At 47.2% G+C, this 20391-nt stretch overlaps 1 protein-coding gene across 1 annotated transcript; it reads right to left on the bottom strand.

Annotated features, from left to right (window-relative positions):
- Positions 1–2770: 2770 nt before the first annotated feature.
- Positions 2771–5018, bottom strand: LOC127327500 (uncharacterized). The gene is made up of 3 exons (XM_051354272.1): positions 4363–5018; positions 4192–4269; positions 2771–4106 (listed from the first exon to the last, which is right to left on the bottom strand). The coding sequence occupies exons 1-3, from the start codon at positions 4911–4913 to the stop codon at positions 2882–2884; spliced, it is 1854 nt and encodes a 617-aa protein (XP_051210232.1). The 5' UTR covers positions 4914–5018; the 3' UTR covers positions 2771–2881.
- Between the last annotated feature and the right edge of the window lie 15373 nt (positions 5019–20391).

Raw genomic sequence — 20391 nt, 5'->3', positions numbered from 1 at the left:
GGGAACCCATGCTTTATGAAGGACATGGAGGTGTTCTATGCATCTACTACCATCACTATTGGCAATGGCCATAAGGCTCCCTTTTGGCACTCTCCATGGTTGCACAATAGGAAACCAATCGAGGTTGCCCCTCTTATCTTTGAAATCTCAAAGCGGAAGAATTGGAAAGTCCATCAAGCCTTGACGAACAACAATTGGGTTAAGAAGATCGACTTGGGAAAAATCAACAACATGGAGCAACTTAAACAATTTGTCGAGGTTTGGGTTCTTATTGACAACATTCAACTTCGGGAGTACGTGGAGGATGACATTGTTTGGAGGCTTACGGCAAATGGAGAATACTCCTCCAAGTCGGCTTATGAGATTCAATTCCTTGGCTCCATCCCCTCCAACATGAACAAGTTGGTGTGGAAGGCTTGGGCACCCCCGAAAGTTAAGTTCTTTGGTCTTTGCTTGGCTCCTCTTGCAAAATAGGATTTGGACGGCGGATCGCTTACAAGCAAGAGGTTGGAAAAATTGCGACCGATGCCTCCTTTGCAACCAAACTCTTGAGACCATTGACCACCTCTTCATAAAGTGCCGGTACACTACTCGCATTTGGAATGCCATCAAGGAGTGGATTGGCATTCCATCCATTCATCCGACGCAATGGGTTGGTCTCTCAATCGACTCTTGGTGGAACATGATGGCGGGAGGCACCACACCTAGTAGAAAGGCTATTTCCTCGCTCACGCTTCTTGTGACTTGGGAAATTTGGAATGAGCGCAATGCTAGGATCTTCCGTAATAAGCAAGCGCCCTCTCAAGTTACTATTGACAGAATTAAAACCGAGGCTCGTTTGTGGGTTAGGGCGGGTACCAGGCACTTGGACAACATCATGTCGGGAGAGTGATCCCTTGTAATATAACGTTTGCTACTTTTGTAAAACTCTCCTTAATTAATAGATTAGAGCAAAGCTTTTGTCCACGTTTAAAAAAAAGTTATCTAGGATGGCCCCAACATTGTAGTGCAACATACAATGCGATAGGTTCTAGATGTATGCATCCATATGCGAAGAAAAACAATAGTCCATGTACTGCGGGACATTGAATTGACTGAAAAGTTAGCCACAACACTCCGTTACCCAATCTCTATTTGTCTATTTCTTTTGACAACAATTGCTCTATTTGTTTGTTGTTCCTACTTGCTAGGAATATATAGTAAGGTTTATTGCCATTGACAGCCTCCTCCTCACGCATGCATACTTTATTCTTATTAGATGACCCGTTGCGGCGCAAAGGCAAATGCGAGACCATGCGCTCTGAGATGATTAGAGCAGATTGAAAGCCTATGACTTAGCATTAATTTTGCAATCATGTGCTCTCGAATGAAGATCTCTGTCAATCAATGTCAATAAACATAGGCATAAAAACATTAGCATTTCGTCGCTAATTTTTTTTTGTGAATGGTCCTCCAATCTATGAAAGTGCAAAAATACAACAACAATAGATGGAGCACATATATGTGCACATTAGTCTGATGGACTTCAGTCAAGCTAAATCTGGCTGCTTCAAGAAATACTATTACATCGTTGATGCTATTTACCAACATTCAAACCAAGTATATATAGAGTGCGAACCAAGCTTGACCTGGTTGATCCGAAGACCGTCCATGGTGACATGGTGTCCGATGACCTCGAACGCCGCCAGCCAAACTTGCGATCATCTTGTGGCTGACCTGAGGCATGGATGGCTCGTTCTGTCAACGATCAGGCTCCAGTGATCAACAATGCAACCACTGTGCGACCGTCTGCCAGAGAGGCATTATTTTAAAAACAGACGCCAAGGGGTTTCCAGATTACAGATGCAGTGCTGGAAGAAGTAGTAGTTTGGTCATCCTCGTTGCATGAGGCGATCGGCACACCAGAGACGGTTTTGCAAAAGTAGCCATGTCGTGATCTTACAACGCGCCGGCGGCCAAGTCTTCCATATCATAGCCGGAGTGATAGAGCATATCCGGCCCTCAAACTGAATTCTGCACGCAGAGGACACGGAGTAGCAGCCATCGGTCGTCAGCGTCCCGCGAATGGCAACAGGGGAAACCAAGAGCATGGCAACGCTGCAGATCAATCTCAATAACTTGACGAACTCCGGCAGCAAGTCCGCCGTCATAATCAAATAGTGTAACAACTTTTACTTCTCTAGAAAGGTACAAAAAATCTTAGCTCTCGCTGTGGACAGTCTGAAAATTAATTCTTATAAGAAGTCTAATGGACTTCAGTCGAGCTAAATCTGGCTGCTTCAAGAAATACTATTACATCGTTGATGCTATTTACCAACAATCAAACCTAGTATATATAGAGTGCGAACCAAGCTTGACCTGGTTGATCCCAAGACCGTCCATGGTGACATGGTGTCCGATGACCTCGAACGCCGGAGCTCATGGATCTAAACTATTCATCTTTCTCGCCATGTTCCTCTACACATAATTTTATTATAGTTTCAAAATTCATATATTTTATAAGTGTGCCTAGCTAAATATACGACAACATTTAGATCAACATACATGCACATACCAGTTTAACAAGGGTAATCAGTTTAGGAAGGGTCATCAATTTTAAGAGCAGATGTAGCGAATCGGTCAACTGGAAAATCGAGTGAGTTCGTGTCAAGCAGCATAGAAGCCCCTATGTTTCTGTATTTGAGTATTTCGGTAAGCACAGAAAAATAGGAAGATGAATTTGTACAAGACGCATTTCATCCAAATGAAGTTCACCATGACAAACGCAATGTTTTAAAACAAAATTACCAACATCAAACAATCCATACAGGTCTATAGCTGTTACAGCAATCCATACAGAACAGGTCCATTACACCAATCAACTCACAAGAGAGGTCCTTGCCTACACGAAGTGCACAGGGTGAAACTGGGGCTGGGGAAACATATACGCTCTCTCCAAAACTACCGGCCAGGCATGAACCATTTGCACGATCCATAGGCCTTGCATCCGGAATCGATACGCTTCAACACTTAGAACATTACCGTGCCCAAAAATAACACCTACCCTAGCAAAGTGGTGAGTGATTATGTTTCCTTCTCTAGAAGCACCAACAAAAATTCTTACTCCCGCGTCGGCCTGTGCGTGGTCAACATAAGTGAAAGGCTGGTTAAGTTGTACATGAGACTCGGACACGTTCGGCGCCGGTAACTCATGCACGTAACCAGCACAATCGCATACGTGATCAGCACAGAACATCAGGCCACAGTTAGGACAGTGCAAGAGTGCATCCTCCTGGCACAGATACGACATACACTGCGCGTACGGGAGACGGTGAGGGTACGGGGGTAGCTGCGCAGGGTTGTGGTCGGGCTCACCTCCTCCGTCGGGATCCCCTCCGCCGCCGCCAGCCGCGCCGCCGCCAGCCGGACCAGCCGCGGCGCCGCCAGCCGGACCTCCCGCTCCGCCGCCGCCGCCGCCCGCCGGACCTCCCGCTCCGCCGCCGCCGCCGCCGCCAAACGGACCGGCCCCACCGCCGGCTGGAACGCCCCAACAGCCGCCGCCGGAAGGAACGCCTCCGACGGCTTCTGCCTTCATGAATTGTTCTCGCTCGACGACGCCGTGGAACATCTCCTTGGGGGTCGCGGGGGCCTCAAGCAGGAGAACTTGCGTGTCCTTGTTGGGAAGTTGCTTCTCGACGAACTCCTTGTGATCGGCCATAACGCCGGGGAGCTTGGCCGCCTTATGTTCCTCCTCCTGGGGCAGCAGCTCGGGGTTGGTCTTGGTGAGCGCCTGCTGAGTCATGGGCGCGGTGTTCTCCAGCTTGGTGAGCGTTGCCTGCTGCATGGGCGTCTTCTTCCCCTCCGCCTGGGGCAGCAGCTCGGGGTTGGTCTTGGTGAGCGCCTGCTGAGTCATGGGCGCGGTGTTCTCCAGCTTGGTGAGCGTTGCCTTGTGCATGGGCGTCTTTTTCCCCTCCGCCTGGGGCAGCTTCGCGGTGACCAGCTGCTCAGACATGTCCGTCTTGCTCTTATCTTCGTGGGGCAGCTTCTTGAGGTATTTCTTCGCTATGTGCTTCGTCCTCTTGACTCCACCAGCGTCGCCAATCGGCTCCACCATATCATCATCGCCCCTATATTTTACCATGGGTTAGCAAACCGAAATCGCAAAACGAGATTAGAAGAGAAGCGATATGGGGCATAGAATCGAGTTCTTACAGTGTTGATAATACGGCGAATCGATTTCCCGGCCGGGACATGTTGCGCGCGCCGCCCATAGCGTGGCCGGCCCCAGTGCTACAAGACACAAAGGGAGAGACTAAGAGTCCGCCGACATGTATATACGAAGTTGACATGTAGTAAGATAGATCAGAACAGCTAGAAACAAACCTGCGTGCCCATGAGGGAGTGAATGGGACTGCAAGCGGATTTAGACCGCGTCTTGGAGCACATCGAACCCCCGCTCGTGGAGGCGAGGAACGGTCGAAGAGGACACACGAGGCTGAGGTCCTGGCACGTGATGCGGCCGAGTCGCGGACGGAGCGGTAAGCAGAGATGGGCGCAGGCGAGGCGCGGTCGCTGTGGACGGTGCGCGACGGCGAGGCGCGGTCGCTGTGGACGGTGCGCGACGGCGAGGCGCGGTCGCTGTGGACGGTGCGCGACGGCGAGGCGCGGTCGCTGTGGACGACGCGGGGCGGCGAGCTACAGCCATGGGGGCCAGACGGGCTGCGCTCGTTGTAGACGGCGACGCGGGACGGCGACGTACGGTCATGGCGACCGGCCAAGGCGCTCACGCTCCCCTCACGGTCCCCGGTGCGGCGACCCACCGGCGGCGCGATGGGGTGAGCGCCGGACAGATCTTGGGGCGGAGACAGCCTTTCCAGCTTGGGCGCGAGCCAGTCCCACAGATAGGGCCGGCGGCGCCAAGGGGAAGTCGACATTAGGGTTTGTGAATGGATTTTTGCGTCGCAAGAGATAGGAGCGGGGGATTAAATAGGCGGGTGGGTGCTGGAAGCTTCGGGAGAAATCGAGATGGAGCGGGGAAGAGAGAGAGAGGGAGAGAGCGCGAGGGAGGGAGTGGGATGGGAGAGAGGCGCCCGGGCGAGTTTTTTTTTTTTTTGCAAGCCAAGTTGCGGGATTTCGTGCGTATTACGGAAACGCAACCACGTACACTACGGGCGCGTTTGGTAGGGTGCGAGGCCTTTTCCTTGCATCGGTTCAGCAAAAAGCAGCCCGTTTGGTTGCCTGTAAGAGGTCCGCGTTGTGGCCCAATCGGTTCTCAAAGCATCCCTGGGATAGGTCCTGGAGGAACGTCTGAATCGGCAGTTTCTCCGGGGGTTGGCCCGTTGTCGTGCCATTTTGCACGCCCGCGTGCAACGGTTGCACGCGTGGAGAAGCGCAGGAGACACCGCGTTGCCTTGGTCCTCGCTCCCCACTTCCCCTCACCGTTTCGGTCTTCTCTCTCCCCATTCACTACTGGCACAGACAGCATCGCCATGTCCCATCAACCGCCGCCATGGCCTCCTCCGCCTCCGCCTCCGCCATCGTCTCCAGCGCCGACGGATCCTGCCGTACGGCCGTCTGCAACCAGGCCCACCGAGGCGGTAATGCGCCTCGTCCGCGAGTACGAGGCCGGAGGCGGCGACTCCGGGGCGCAGATCGATGTCGGCCGCGTGCCAGTGGTGAATCGACCATCACTGTTCGCGAGCATGAGGCCCGGCGGCATCGTGATACGTCTCCAACGTATCCATAATTTCTGATGTTCCATGCTTGTTTTATGACAATACTTACATGTTTTGCTTGCACTTTATGATGATTTCATGCATTTTCCGGAACTAACCTATTAACAAGATGCCACAGTGCCAGTTCCTGTTTTCTGCTGTTTTTGGTTCCAAAAAGGTTGTTCGGGCAATATTCTCGGAATTGGAGGAGATCATCGCCATCATCACCACCGACGCCTCTCCATCGACCAGCCATGTTTCCCCCATCCAAGTGTGAGTAATTCTCCCGTTGTAGACTGAAGGGGATGGTAGGGATTGGATGAGATTGGTCATGTAATAGCATAAGATTGTTAGGGCATAGTGCCTAGTGTCCGTAATTGGTACTTTGATGATATTGTTGCAACTTGTTATGCTTGCATGATCTTAGATTTAAGCTCTATACTTATTGCTTAGATTGTATCTACAAGTTGTATGCACATGTCTATGTCCGGAACCAAAAGCCCCAAAGTGACAGAAATTGGGACAACTGGAGGGAAAGGCGTAGGTATGAGGATCACATGTTTTCACGGAGTGTTAATGCTTTGCTCCGGTGCTCTATTAAAAGGAGTACCTTAATATCCAGTAGATTCCCTTGAGGCTCGGCTGCCACCGGCTGGTAGGACAAAAGATGTTGTGCAAGTTTCTCATTGCGAGCACGTACAACTATATATGGAAAACATGCCTACATGATTAATAATCTGGATGTTCTGTCTTAATGCTTTGAATCCTATCAATTGCCAGTGGTGAATCGACCATCACCGTTCGCGAGCATGAGGCCCGGCGGCATCGCAACCCGGAGCACCGCCGTCCTGGCTCTTCGAGCCGCCGGGATTCGACCGAAGGATCCGTCGGGGACGGGGTTTTTTCCCCTTCCCCACTAGGGTTTCTAACCGCGAGGGCGGCCGCAATGGAGGGCGGTGCACCGGGCTCCAACAGGGAGATGGAGCCCACGCCGGGGTTCGCGTCCACCCCGATGTAGCCGACGATGCCATGGGGCATGCCGCGTCTGCCTGCCCCCTATGGCGCGCCTCCCGTCTCGCCGCCGCCGGGGTTCACCTGTCCTCGTGCTCGGTGCTAGACGTCAGCACCATCGCCGCCCAGCTTTCCGACCGCTGCACCGCGGTCGGACCTGAGGACGTACTTACCGGCTAGCACGCCTCCTCCTCCACCGGGAATTTGCTCCTATTCGTCCTCAGACAGGGGCGTTGGCGATCCACCCAATCGTAAGTACATTCACTCAATCTCCTTGTCGTGTGTAGATGTGAATGTACATAGGTTTCATTGCAATGTGCTTGAGCTTGGCATTGGCATTGTCCATGACATTGCTTGAGCTTGACAATGCCAAGCTCAAGTAGCTGGCAATGCCAAGCTCAAGCACCATGATTGGCTTCACAGTGCTTGTTCTTGGCATTGGCACAATGTCAAGTCCATGACACTGCCTGGTTGTGATTGTGCATGTCATTCCTGCTTGTGATTGTGCATGCCAGTGTGTGCTTGTGATTGTGCATGCCATTGCCTGTTTGTGATTGTGCATGCCATTGCCATTGCCTGCTTGAGCTTCTGCATGCCATTGCCATTGCCATTGCCTGCTTAAGCTTCTGCATGCCATTGCCATTGCCTGCTTAAGCTTCTGCATGACATTGCCATTGCCTGCTTCTGATTCTGCATGCCATTGCCTGCGTGAGCTTGACATTGCTTCCTTGTGGTTGTGCAGAACTGGCCCTTCCTAGAATTCTTCTCGGACGGGCACATACTGGACGCTATCGACTATGCCGTTTGTGTGCAGCTGCGTGATCCCAACGCAGCGTTCATGGAAGCCCACAAGCAGATCACAGCGCCGAGGCGCCACGCCGGCCGTCCTGCTGACCTGGGGCACGCAGCCAATGCGCGTCTGCCGGCGTTCTTTGTCCAGGTGGAGAGCCACGACCTCCGTGCCCTCGTCGTCCCGCCGTACATGGAGCAGCCCCTCATCAGGAAGTACAAGCTCAAGAACAACGGCCCTCCTGTGAAGGTCTGCTTGTATTGGGCGCCCATTGCGAGTGGAAGGTGCAGCTGCAGTGGATAGGGCAGCGCGTCGGGTTCATCAAGTCCTGGAGCGAGTTCTGCGGGAGGATTTTGCTACACGTCGACGACACGCTCGTCTTCACCCCTCACCACGACGGCTTCAAGGTCGACGTTTTCAGGAAGGCGACGTCCGTGTCCAGCGTCTTCGGCTGCAAGAGGCACCGCGAGGGCCCTTTTGCTGATCCTCGGCGTTAAGGTGCTGCTGCTCCATTGCTACCTCTGTTTATGTCTAATCTTGTTAGTTGTGTTGGCCTCTAGGAGGCTGATAAACACTACTTTTGTGCATATCTCACTGTTCTGCTGGCCTCTAGGAGGCTTTTGAACAATGCTTTTGGACCTGGGGAGTCTGCCCCAGGTTTAGGCAAGCGTCTTACCACTCTGATGCTAGATTAGGACCTGTGAAGTACTCTGTTCATTGTGTATAAGTTTTTGTTGTGCTTATGATCGTGTTTGAGCTGTTTGTGTGCCGTTATATGATGGTAAGGCCACCATATTTGAATGTGGTGAGGAGAGGCTCTTATCTGGGTGCCCAAAATGGCAACCAAACACATGTGTTGTGGCTGAACAGAGATGGAACGCTGTCTGCAGGCATCGAAACAATTTGCAACTCTGTTCGGGCCGGTGCAGCACAGGCTACCAAACGATGGGCCAAAGTGGTTGGCGGCCCGTTCGCAACACGCAGGGGCGCCCATCTCGCTGCGCCAGTGGTGCAAGATTTCGGCCCAGGCAACCAAATGCGCCCTACGGATGAACTGGACCTGTTACGCAAATCTGAAACTTTTATCTTTCGAACCCCAGAATAGTTTTTGTTGACACGCCTTAGACAATCTCTAACAAAGCCCATAAATCCCGCCGAAACTAAACTTTTCAGGTGGATTTACGGGTTCGGGCTGAAACGGGCGCAGAACAGAGCCCGAAAACATGGACCGGCCCGAAAATGAAGTTCAGGGGACCGAGAAATCGAGCGTATGCCCCGTATTAAAAGGGTTCGCAGAGGGAGTTCGGTTCGCAAACCCTACTCCCTTCCGCTGTTCGTCTCCCTCCGTCGCCGCCAGTGGCCAGCTTCGACGAGCAATCCACGCAGCCCTAGCCACCGATTCGAAGCCCACCGCCCCGTGATGGCTTCCCGTGGAGGTTCCGCCGGCCGTGCCGCGGGATTGGGCGGCGGCGACTCGCCGCGGCGTCCGCCTCTCTTCCGCACCGACGCCGAGAGGCGGAAGTGGAACAAGAGCGAGGGTGCGCGGAAGCGGAGCGCTCACCGGTGGACTAACTGGGGGCTCCCGCCCCCAGGGAAGCTCGCTCGCTACGGCCCTGCCGGCGAGGACTCGTCCTCCCGCCAGTCGAGCCATGCACCGCGACTTCCCATGGCGGAGAGCGACGAGGAGGACGACCTCGTCCCTGCGCGGTCCGCGACCTTCTCCATCGGGGACTACGTCCACGGCAGCGACGAGGAGGAGGTCGTCATGGCGCAGACGAAGGCCATCAGCGAGGCGGAGGCAAGGGCGCGCTTCCGCCGGGAGGAGGCCGACGCCGTCCGCCAGGTCAGGGAGTACGAGGCGGCCCGCCGGGAGGCCCGCGTCCGCCAGGTCGGGCTTGAAATAGTCGAGCTTGACAAGGACGACGCGTGAAGGTCTTCCACACCGCCGACCATCTCCGCCAGAAGCGGCACCGCCGCGCGCCATAGGTCATATAGGCCCCATTTTGCTTAGGTAGGTTGCGCTTGCCGGTGTACGAGTAATTACGTTTTCAATTTCAAGAACTATGCGTATCTATGCTCAATCGGAGCATCTATGTCATCTAGAACTATGATCATTGCTAAATTTTACCCGCGCCATTCGAATTCCTCTTTTCAGTTCCATTTTACGGTTTCTATTCTGCGCCACTGCGAATTTCGACAGAACTCACGTTTTCGGTGCACTGAACTCGGCGTTTTCAGTTTGCGTTTTTTCGGGCTCTACTAGAGATGCTCTTAGCGCCGGATATTTTTTCATATACCCAAAATGCGGCTAAGAGCATCTCAGGTCGCTTTGTGCCACATTTGGGGGAGGGGGCGCATATATCTCTAGTCGCATTCTAAACGCGTCCCCCAAACTTGCTTTTACATTTAAATAACTCATTTTTTTCCTTTTCATTTCCATAGAGAGAAGAAACATTACACAAACTAACACATGGTTTGGAATATGGTTAAACATTGCAAAATCTGGAAACCTAACTGGTGTTTGCCTCACAAATTTCTTTTTTTCGCTGCCAATAAAACACACTCTCACGCACTCTCAGTCACACAAATTGGAAAATCCAGCTGGCTCCGAGAGTACCCGATTATCGTTCTTCGATGCGTAGGAAGAACATACAAAAACCTACACTAGTAGCTTCAATTGGTCGGCGGCCATCTTCGCTGCAAAGAAAGAACACTCAGCATGTTCAATCATCGTCCTCTTCATCCTCATTGTGGAAGTGTCTGCGGCAGGACATGTCGTCGAAGGGTGCATCCGAAGGGTGTTCCAGCACTGCTGTTCAATCCGCTCTACATCATTCAGCACTGCCTCCTTTCTTTCAGCGTGACAGCGCATGAGCTTTGCTTCCTCGCGGTCCACAAAGAATTGTTGCAGTCGGGGCGAGCGGGAAGTACCACACAACTTTCCGAGGAGCTTTTTCCCTTTCTTGTATCGATCAACGTCACACAACGGACATTTGGTCTTGTCCACGTGCTCGTTCCGATAAATGATACAGTCGTTGATGCAGCGTGATATTTTTGGGGGTAAATCGAGAGGGCACGTGATTCTCTTGGCCACGGCTAGAATACCAGCGCACGTGTTCCCGACAGGAAGGAGATCTTTCAAGTATTCCAGAATGTTGTCGACGCTTGTGTCCGTCCATCCGTGATTTGCCTTCATCTGCAGAACATCAAGCGCTACTCTCAAGCGTGACTCCTCCAACTGGCGACCTGGGTTGTACAACTGAGTATTTGATTCTATCTCCAGTTGCTCAAGGTTTGATTTCCGCCTAGTGCTTTTCGTCTTTTCGAGAAGCAGATGTTGAAGATGACGGTCTCGCACGACTGAAGCTAGCGGCAACTCTTCGTCGTCATCAATGTTATTGCCCACGTCTTGAACATTGTGTTCATCATGATACTGTTCTGCATCGTCGTGTGCGACAAACTTTTCATCGTCATCAATATTATGATGCCCTCCTTCTTGCCGGCCATTACCACCTGCAGCCGTCGCCCCATTGACCTCCATGTCATCATCATCACTCATCCATTGAATGTGTCAATGCGTGAAACCATTACAGAGCAAGTACCCCTGCAGTTTGCTTGAATAGGGGTCAACCCATTTCCCTAGTTTGCATTTTCGACACGGACACAATATCTGTGTGAGGTTATTTTGATACATGTCATCGATCGTGTGTTCGAGAGATCTCATCACGATGTTTTCCCTCATCTTGATGAGCATTATCTCCTGCACGACAAGATATATAATTGATTAGAACCATGCATCCGTCGATAATTTTCACGGAAAATTTCGGCATGACCTTCCTACACATTAGGACCTAGTAGCGCAAGAAATGTGCCGAAATGGAAACTTAACGAATCAACATTTTGGCGAGACATTGGCAACTCATTTTCATGTCATCAAATCGTTCGGTCGTCGACAAAAACACAACATATATATGGCACACACGCTTTGCTTCAAAGTTCCAATACAATTTCATTCCGCAATTTGTTCATTAATCACCTATTTGGTTGATATATTAGTAGACGAGATTGAGACGTCACGCTGACCACGACGTATGGGTTCCTATTTTCTAAATCTAGATCTAGATTGAGCGGTCAATGCGGGATAGATAGATCTAGATCTACATAGAGGATGTGGGATGCATGTAGGAAGGGAAGATTCGCTCAAAACATATCAATTTCTTTGGTCAAATTTGATAAATTTGGGGTAAAAATGGAAAAACGAGTTGGGCTGGAAGAAGGGTCGTGTTGTGTGGGCGGAGTAGTGGGGTGAGTGGTGTGGGAGGAGTAGTGGTTAGTGGGTGGAAGAAATAACCTCCCGGGTTACTGTCGGCGCACCAAGGTAAGGGTGTGATGGTGTGCTTGATGGAAGCGGTTGGGAAACCCCAAGAGGAAGGTGTGATGAGCACATCAGCAAGTTTTCCCTCAGTAAGAAACCAAGGTTTAATCGACCAGTAGTAGAAAGGAGTGACTCAGAAGGTGTTGCTAGCTAACTTGTGGCAGGGCGCACTACCGCCGTCAAAAACAATGTGGAACCTGCACACAACACAACCACAATACTTTGCCCCAACTTACTAGAGGAAAAATGATCGGGGTCCATAGTTCACTAGAGGTTTCTCTCCATAAAAATAAATAGCATGTTGGGTGAACAAATTACAGCTGGGCAATTAATAGAATAAAGACCATACATGACAAGATGATTACTATGAGATTCGTTTGGGCATTACATCATAATACATAGACCGTAATCCAACTGCATCTATGACTAATAATCCACCTTCCGGTTTGCATCCGCACCCCTTTCAGTATTAAGTTGTAAGCAACAGATTATCGCATTAAGCAATGTGTGTAAATTAAACAGTAGAATTATCCTTAGACAAAGCATTATTGTTTTCTCCCTAGTAGCAACATCACATCTACAACCTTACAAGTTATTGTCACTCTTCTAGATTACTAGCGGCATGAACCCACTATCGAGCATAAATACTCCCTCTTGGAGTCACAAGTACATACTTGGCCAGAGCATCTACTAACAACGGAGAGCATGCAAGATCACAAATAACATATGACAAGTATATAATCGACCTCAACATAGTATACAATATTCATCGGATCCAGCAAACACAACATGTAGCATTACATAAGGATGATCTTGGTCATGATAGGAAGCTCACAAGATCTAAACATGAGGCACAAATTGGAGAAGACAACCATCTAGCTACTGCTATGGACCCATAGTCCAGGGATGAAGTACTCACGCATCACTTCGAAGGCGGCCATGGTGATGTAGAGGCCTCCGGTGACGATCTCCCTCTTTGATAGGGTGTCGGGAAGAGATTCAAAATCCTCCTGAGCTAGGGTCTGCAATGGCGGCCGCGACAGAACTTTTCGTGGATGGAGGCTCGGGTGTTTAGGTTTTTCCCGAGATCGTGAATAAATAGGCAGAAGGGCAAGGTCGGTGGTCGCCTAGGGGCCCACACCACCCCTTGGCGTGGCCCACACCCTGGCCGTGCCATGGGGTGGTCTGGCCGCCCTATGGGGCCTCCTCGTCCTCCCTCTGGACTCTGTCTTCATTACGGTAAAATATTGACTTCGACTTTTGTTTTGTCCAATTCCGAGAATATTTGCTGTACAACTTTTCTGAAATACAAAACAACATAAAACAGGGAACTGGCACTGTGGCATCTTGTCAATAGGTTAGTGCCGGAAAATTTATAAAAGTGCAACGAAGTGTAAGCAAATCATATATAAATTGGTGTAAAACAAGCATGGAGCTTCAAAAAGTTATAGATACGTTTGAGACGTATCAGGGTGCTCCGGCAATAGGGTGGGCAGACGTGGATGTTTTCTCTGGGCCAGGCCCACTAATTACGGCGGGCGCACTAGGCCAGGGACGCACCAACAGTTGTCAATTAGTGTTGGCGCGCCGCTGGGCTGGTGCGCCGACAGTAATTGCTGGGCCTGGCCCGGAGCAGGAGAGCCACGACCTAGTCTTAGCGCCGACGCACCTCATGGCCCGCTGCGCCAACAGTAAGTTAACGTCACCGGTCTACGAGATTCTGGCACGCCGACAGTAGTTGCCACCGGCGCATTGGTATTTTGGTGCGCCGACAGCGTGTTTTCCAGCTATAGGTGTTTCCCTAGTAGTGTCACCAAGGGTCTCCGGACAGCAGTGATAATCCACAAGTATAGGGGATCGCAATAGTCTTCGAGGGAAGTAAAACCCAAATTTATTGATTCGACACAAGGGGAGGTAAAGAATACTTATAAGCCTTAACAACGGAGTTCTCAATTCAGCTGCACTTGGAAAAGCACTAGTAACAGGGGTGATGTGAAAGCAGCAGTAATATTTGAGCAATAATAACACATTAGTAGTAGTAGTAACACATAGGAGATGGCACCAGAAAGTATTCCAGTGCAGAGTTGACTTTAGAGCAATGATGATGACAGAAGGACCGGGGTTCCCAGCTATCTACACTAGTGGTAACTCTCAAAATAAATAACATGTGTTGGGTGAACAAATTACAATTGGGCAATTGATAATTGTGAGGGCATGGCAATACATGCTATGATAAGATAAAGTTTACTGTATTATTTAATTGGGTATTACGACATAATACATAGACTGTAATACAACTGCGTCTATGACTAATAATCCAACTTCAGGTTATCATCTGAACCCCTTCCAGTATTAAGTTGCGAGCAACAGATTATCGCATTAAGCAATGTGTGTAAAGTAAACAATAGATTTATCCTTAGACAAAACATTGTTGTTTTCTCCCTAGTAGCAACAACACATCTACAATCTTAGAATTTATCGTCACTCTTCCAGAAAACTAGAGGCATTAACCTACTATCGAGCATAAATAATCCCTCTTGGAGATGCATGCAACTACTTGATCAGGGTAACTACAAGTACCGGATAGCATGCAAGATCTTAAATAATAGTAGTATGATAATATGATGAGCAATCTGATCATAATTTCCACAATTTATTGGATCCCAACAAACACAACACCAATTACATCATATGGATCGCAATCATGTAAGGCAGCTCATGGGATAATTGTATTGAAGTACATGGGAGAGAGAGTACCAACTAGCTACAGCCGAGAACCTGTAGTCCAGGGGTGAACTACTCACGAACCGTCATGGAGTCGAAGTGGAGGCGGTGGAGTCGATATGGAGATGGCTCCTGGCGTCAATCCCCGTCCCGCCAGGGTGCCGGAACAGGATGTTCTGACCCCCGAAACTTGTCTGGACGATGGCGGCGGCGACGGAACTTTTCGTGGATGAAGGCTGGATGTTTTAGGGTTTTCGCGTCGGAGGCAATTTATAGGCGGAAGGGCGAGGTCGGTGGGCGCCAGGTGGCCCCACACCAACCCTAGGCGCGGGCCAAGGCCAAGCCCCGCCTAGGTGTGGTCTGGACACCCTGCACCACTTCTTAGATCCCCCTCTGGACTCCGTCTTCATTTCGGTAAAATAGCAACTTCGGCTTTTGTTTCGTCCAATTCCAAGAATATTTCTTGTACATTTTTTTCTGAAATACAAAACAACAGAAAACAGGGAACTGGCAATGTGGCATCTTGTTAATAGGTTAGTTTCATAAAATGCACAAGTGTTACGAAGTGTAAACAAAACATATATAAATTGGTTTAAAACAAGCATGGAGCATAAAAAGTTATATATATGTTTGCAACGTATCAGCATCCGCAGGCATAACTTCGAGTAGGTAAGTGATAACAAAAATAATTTTTGAGGTGAGATGACGCCAACACAATCTTGATCAAGTTAATGTAAAAGCATTGTGATCTGGGATCAAAGTAATCTAGACATGGATGTGATAGATATAATTCTAGCAATAGAACTTAGCAACTATGTTATAGCAAGAGAAGTAACTCAAACAAAAGATCATGAATAATAATGCATTGAAATCAACTGTTTGTTTATGGGCATAGCAAAAACATAGGAAAGTGGTATTCAACTTGTCCTTTATGAAGTAGGAAAATATAAATGCTAGGACACCTTTAAAGTTTAGAGGGTGACTAGATACAAATAATTTGAGAACAAGCAATAGTCATAATCATGAATCAATCAATAATAGATTTTGGGACTATGCACATTATACTCAGAATGACAACTATGCTCTCTTAGTGGTGCATAAAACAAAGATGAAGACTCAACATAAAAGTAAAAGAAGGTCCATGCGCAGAGGGAAGCGAGATTACTCATGTGCTAGAGCTTTTTATTTTGAAATGCAATAGATGTGTTGAAAAAATATATTTTGAGAGGTATGTATGTTTGTGTCAATGAATGGCATCACATGATCTACCATCCTTTCATGCTAACGGCTTCAAGAGCGGCTCCCATAGAGAGAACAATAAAGTTCCTCTTATCCTTTGTTTGAATAAGCTAAGTTCATGATTTCTCAAGTACATAGTGTTAGGATATTTTGGTTATTGGGTTAAAATTATATTTTAGTGGGCTAGGTACCCGCTTGCCTGTTCTTTTTGCAATATTAAGGACTAGCACATTATGCATGCTAGTCAAGGTGTGAAGCCAAAATAAACATGAAAGATATGATAAGCATTCAACAGTTCCTCATGAGCTAAAACATGAACACAAAAAAGGTAGTAGTTTCGAAGGTTTAAAGGTAGCACACAAGCAATTCACTTTGGAGTGGCGGTGAAATGCCACATATAGGTAGGTATGGTGGACACAATTGGCAAACTTTGGTTTTTGGTGGTTGGTTGCACGAGTAGAGCTCATACTCAGTACAAGCGAAGACTAGCAAAAGACTGGGAGCGACCAACTAAGAGAGCAATAATGGCCATAATCATGCATAGCGACAAAACATTATTAATCAAAGCATAAAGTGATATTACAAGTCAAAAGATAAATGATCATAGAGGCTTAAGGTGACTGGTTTGTAGTCATAACATGATGTAAGCATGTGCCAAGTCGACCCAATAACAACATCAAAGGAGAATACCACAATATTATGCTTTTGTATGATGGAAACAACACATGATTCTTTCAATGACGCATTAAGCACTCTCAGATATTCGAGACAAGTCATGTGATACGTCTCCAACGTATCGATAATTTCTTATGTTCCATGCTTGTTTTATGATGATACTCACATGTTTTATACATAATTTATGTCATATTTATGCATTTTCCGGCACTAACCTATTAACGAGATGCCGAAGAGCCAGTTGTTGTTTTCTGCTGTTTTTGGTTTCAGAAATCCTAGTAAGGAAATATTATCGGAATTGGACGAAATCAACGCCCAGGGGCTTATTTTTCCACGAAGCTTCCAGAAGTCCGAAAGGGAAACGAAGTGGGGCGACGAGGCGCCGCCACAATAGGGCGGCGCGGCCCAAGGTTGGCCCGCGCGGCCCTAGCGTGTGGCCCCCTCGTCAGCCCTCCGACTCCGCCCTTCCGCCTACTTAAAGCCTTCATCGAGATAACCCCAGTACCGAGAGCCACGATACGGAAAACCTTCCAGAGACGCCGCCGCCAATCCCATCTCGGGGGATTCAGGAGATCGCCTCCGGCACCCTGCCGGAGAGGGGAATCATCTCCCGGAGGACTCTTCACCGCCATGGTCGCCTCCGGATTGATGTGTGAGTAGTTCACCCCTGGACTATGGGTCCATAGCAGTAGCTAGATGGTCGTCTTCTCCTCATTGTGCTATCATTGTCGGATCTTGTGAGCTGCCTAACATGATCAAGATCATCTATCTGTAATTCTACATGTTGCGTTTGTTGGGATCCGATGAATATGGAATACTATGTTATGTTGATTATCAATCTATCATCTATGTGTTGTTTATGATCTTGCATGCTCTCCGTTATTAGTAGAGGCTCTGGCCAAGTCGTTACTTGTAACTCCAAGAGGGAGTATTTATGCTCGATAGTGGGTTCATGCCTCCATTAAATCTGGGACAGTGACAGAAAGTTCTAAGGTTGTGGATGTGCTGTTGCCACTAGGGATAAAACATCAATGCTATGTCTAAGGATGTATGTGTTGATTACATTACGCACCATACTTAATGCAATTGTCTGTTGTTTGCAACTTAATACTGGAAGGGGTTCGGATGATAACCTGAAGGTGGACTTTTTAGGCATAGATGCATGCTGGATAGCGGTCTATGTACTTTGTCGTAATGCCCAATTAAATCTCACACTACTCATCATAATATGTATGTGCATTGTCATGCCATCTTTATTCGTCAATTGCCCAACTATAATTTGTTCACCCAACATGCTATTTCTTATGGGAGAGACACCACTAGTGAACTGTGGACCCCGGTCCATTCTTTACATCGAATACAATCTACTGCAATACTCGTTCTTACTGTTCTCTGCAAACATCATCATCCACACTATACATCTAATCCTTTGTTACAGCAAGCCGGTGAGATTGACAACCTTACTGTTAAGTTGGGGCAAAGTATTTTGGTTGTGTTGTGCAGGTTCCACGTTGGCGCCGGAATCCCTGGTGTTGCGCCGCACTACACTCCGCCACCATCAACCTTCAACGTGCCTCTTGACTCCTACTGGTTCGATAAACCTTGGTTTCTTACTGAGGGAAACTTGCTGCTGTACGCATCACACCTTCCACTTGGGGTTCCCAACGGGCGTGTGCTTTACGCGTCAACATCATGCTACAAAAATAACTACTAAGCATATAATAATAATAATAACATCATCCAACATGACATGCCAAAGTCTATGCCACATTCTAAACAAGCTTCCTTTTGCACCACTATAAGCATGGAACATTTTACTCGTCTTCAACACCAATAAATATATTTGAAACAACTCTCATAGATAATAATCAATAAAGACCAGGTATCTAATCATACCTAACCTACGAAAACCAATAAGCTCTGAACAAAATAAGAGTGGAAAACCAGAGATAAACGCAGTACTAGCAAAAGAGAACACTCGCGGAACAATAAGAGTAAAAACTCGAGTGTTCTATGCAATGAAAACAGAGCGTGTCTCTCTCCAAAAAAATATGTTGGGGTCCAACCATATGCTACAGCAAAAAAAAAACTAAAAACAACAATAAAGATGCTCCAAGAACAACACATAGCATATGAAGCAATAAAAATATAGTGTCTTGAAAGACGACCTGATGTTTTTGTTGATGAAGAAGGGGGTGCCTTGGGCATCCCCAAGATTTGACGCTTGTAACTCTTGGATGTTTCTTTGGGTGACAGGGGCATCCCCAAGCTTGAGCTTTTATCCATTCTTCATCTCATTACATTATTCTTCTCTCCCTACACTTGAAACTTCTTTCATACAAAACTTCACACAATTCTTATTAGCAGCATTAGTGCAATCAAAATAACAAATCCACTTGGTTCATTTCTAACATAAGATCAGACAATCATCCATTAAAACATTAGATACTGTAGCAATTACTTTGGGAAGCTCTTACTCTCAAAAGAACTCAAAAAACAGATCAAGAGGCAAATGCAAATGGTGATAGAAATCTGTCAAAACAGAACAACATGTAAAGATCGATTTTTTCGAAAATCCCCTATTGCTCAAATCGAAAAGTGAAAAATTAATGAAAGTTAGATAATGACACGGGGCATATGCTCGAATATTGGCAGATAAAAATTATGTTCTGGCTGGGAATATGAATTTTTATGGTGACAATACATAATCTGTTTCTGAACAACAACTTCCCCAAATCTTACTTTCTTCCTATTAGAGGCTATTCTTGGCACAAAAATGAAATAAAAATAATAAGGAGAGCTTATTACAGAGGTAATAACTTCCAAGACTCAATAAAAGAGAAAAATTACATAAATAAAATAACGGGTTGTCTCCGATAAGCGCTTTTCTTTAATGCCTTTTAGCTAGGCTCAATAATTTGAGAAGATGCTCACATAAGAAATATGAATTGAAGTAAAAGAGAGCATCAAGAAGCAAATATAAAACAAATTTAAGTCTAACCCACTTCCTATGCATAGGAAACTTGTACACAAATAAATTCACAAAGAACAAGGTGACAAGCATAGGAAGATAAAACAAGAGTAACTTCAAAACTTTCAGCATATAGAGAGGTGTTTCAGTACCATGACAACTTCTACAACCATATTTTCCTTTCTCATAATAATTTTCAGTAGCATCATGAAGGAACTCAACAATATAACTGTCACTTAAAGCATGCTTTTCATGATCTACAAACACATAATTTTTATCAAGCTCAAAAATAGTGGGATTACCACATTCAAACCCACTTTTAACAATTTTATAACAAGGTGATTGATCATTCTCAATAGGTATAGGGCTCAAAGATAAAGTCAAGACCCCTTCAATCTCATTTTCAATAATAGTACAATCAATATTATCAACCAATGTAGGACCATCATCTAGATCTTTATCATAAACATTTTCTAAGCAAAACTCCTTAGTACCATGCATTTCGAAGTTAGGCACAAATAAAGGATTATCATAAGATTTATCAAAATAGCAAGGATTAGATGATGTGGGGGCCTCCCTTGCAGTCAAAGGTTTTCAGAAAAAAAGCATGGATTATCATAGATAACAGGAGCATATTATTATCACAAGTTTTACTCATAGTAGATATTTCAAGAGAATTCATAGGAACATAACATCGATCATCCTTTAGTCAGCATGGAGGAAAATAAAATAGTGTAAGAGATAAAGAGTTACTCTCCTTAGAGGGTAGGCATGGGTAGCTAATCCATTCTTCCTCCTTTTGTTCATCACTCTCTTTCTCTTTTTCATCTAATGAGTTTCAGGTTCAGCAATTTCTTCTTCCACAGGTTCCTACAAATTGTGGATATATTCGTGTGCATGACTGAGTCTCTCT

Source organism: Lolium perenne, chromosome 1 (assembly GCF_019359855.2).
Source record: "Lolium perenne isolate Kyuss_39 chromosome 1, Kyuss_2.0, whole genome shotgun sequence".
NCBI classification, from domain to species: Eukaryota; Viridiplantae; Streptophyta; class Magnoliopsida; order Poales; family Poaceae; genus Lolium; species Lolium perenne.
This window is presented reverse-complemented; position numbering and strand designations above follow the sequence as displayed.

What these genes read in the sequence shown, in the direction of transcription:
- LOC127327500 (XM_051354272.1), bottom strand. Translation starts at nt 4,913, where the DNA reads ATGTCGACTTCCCCTTGGCGCCGCCGGCCCTATCTGTGGGACTGGCTC. An exon ending in ACTCCCTCATGGGCACGCAG is followed by an intron (nt 4,270 to 4,362) that starts GTTTGTTTCTAG and finishes TGTGTCTTGTAG; the next exon opens with CACTGGGGCCGGCCACGCTA. An exon ending in TTCGCCGTATTATCAACACT is followed by an intron (nt 4,107 to 4,191) that starts GTAAGAACTCGA and finishes GGTAAAATATAG; the next exon opens with GGGCGATGATGATATGGTGG.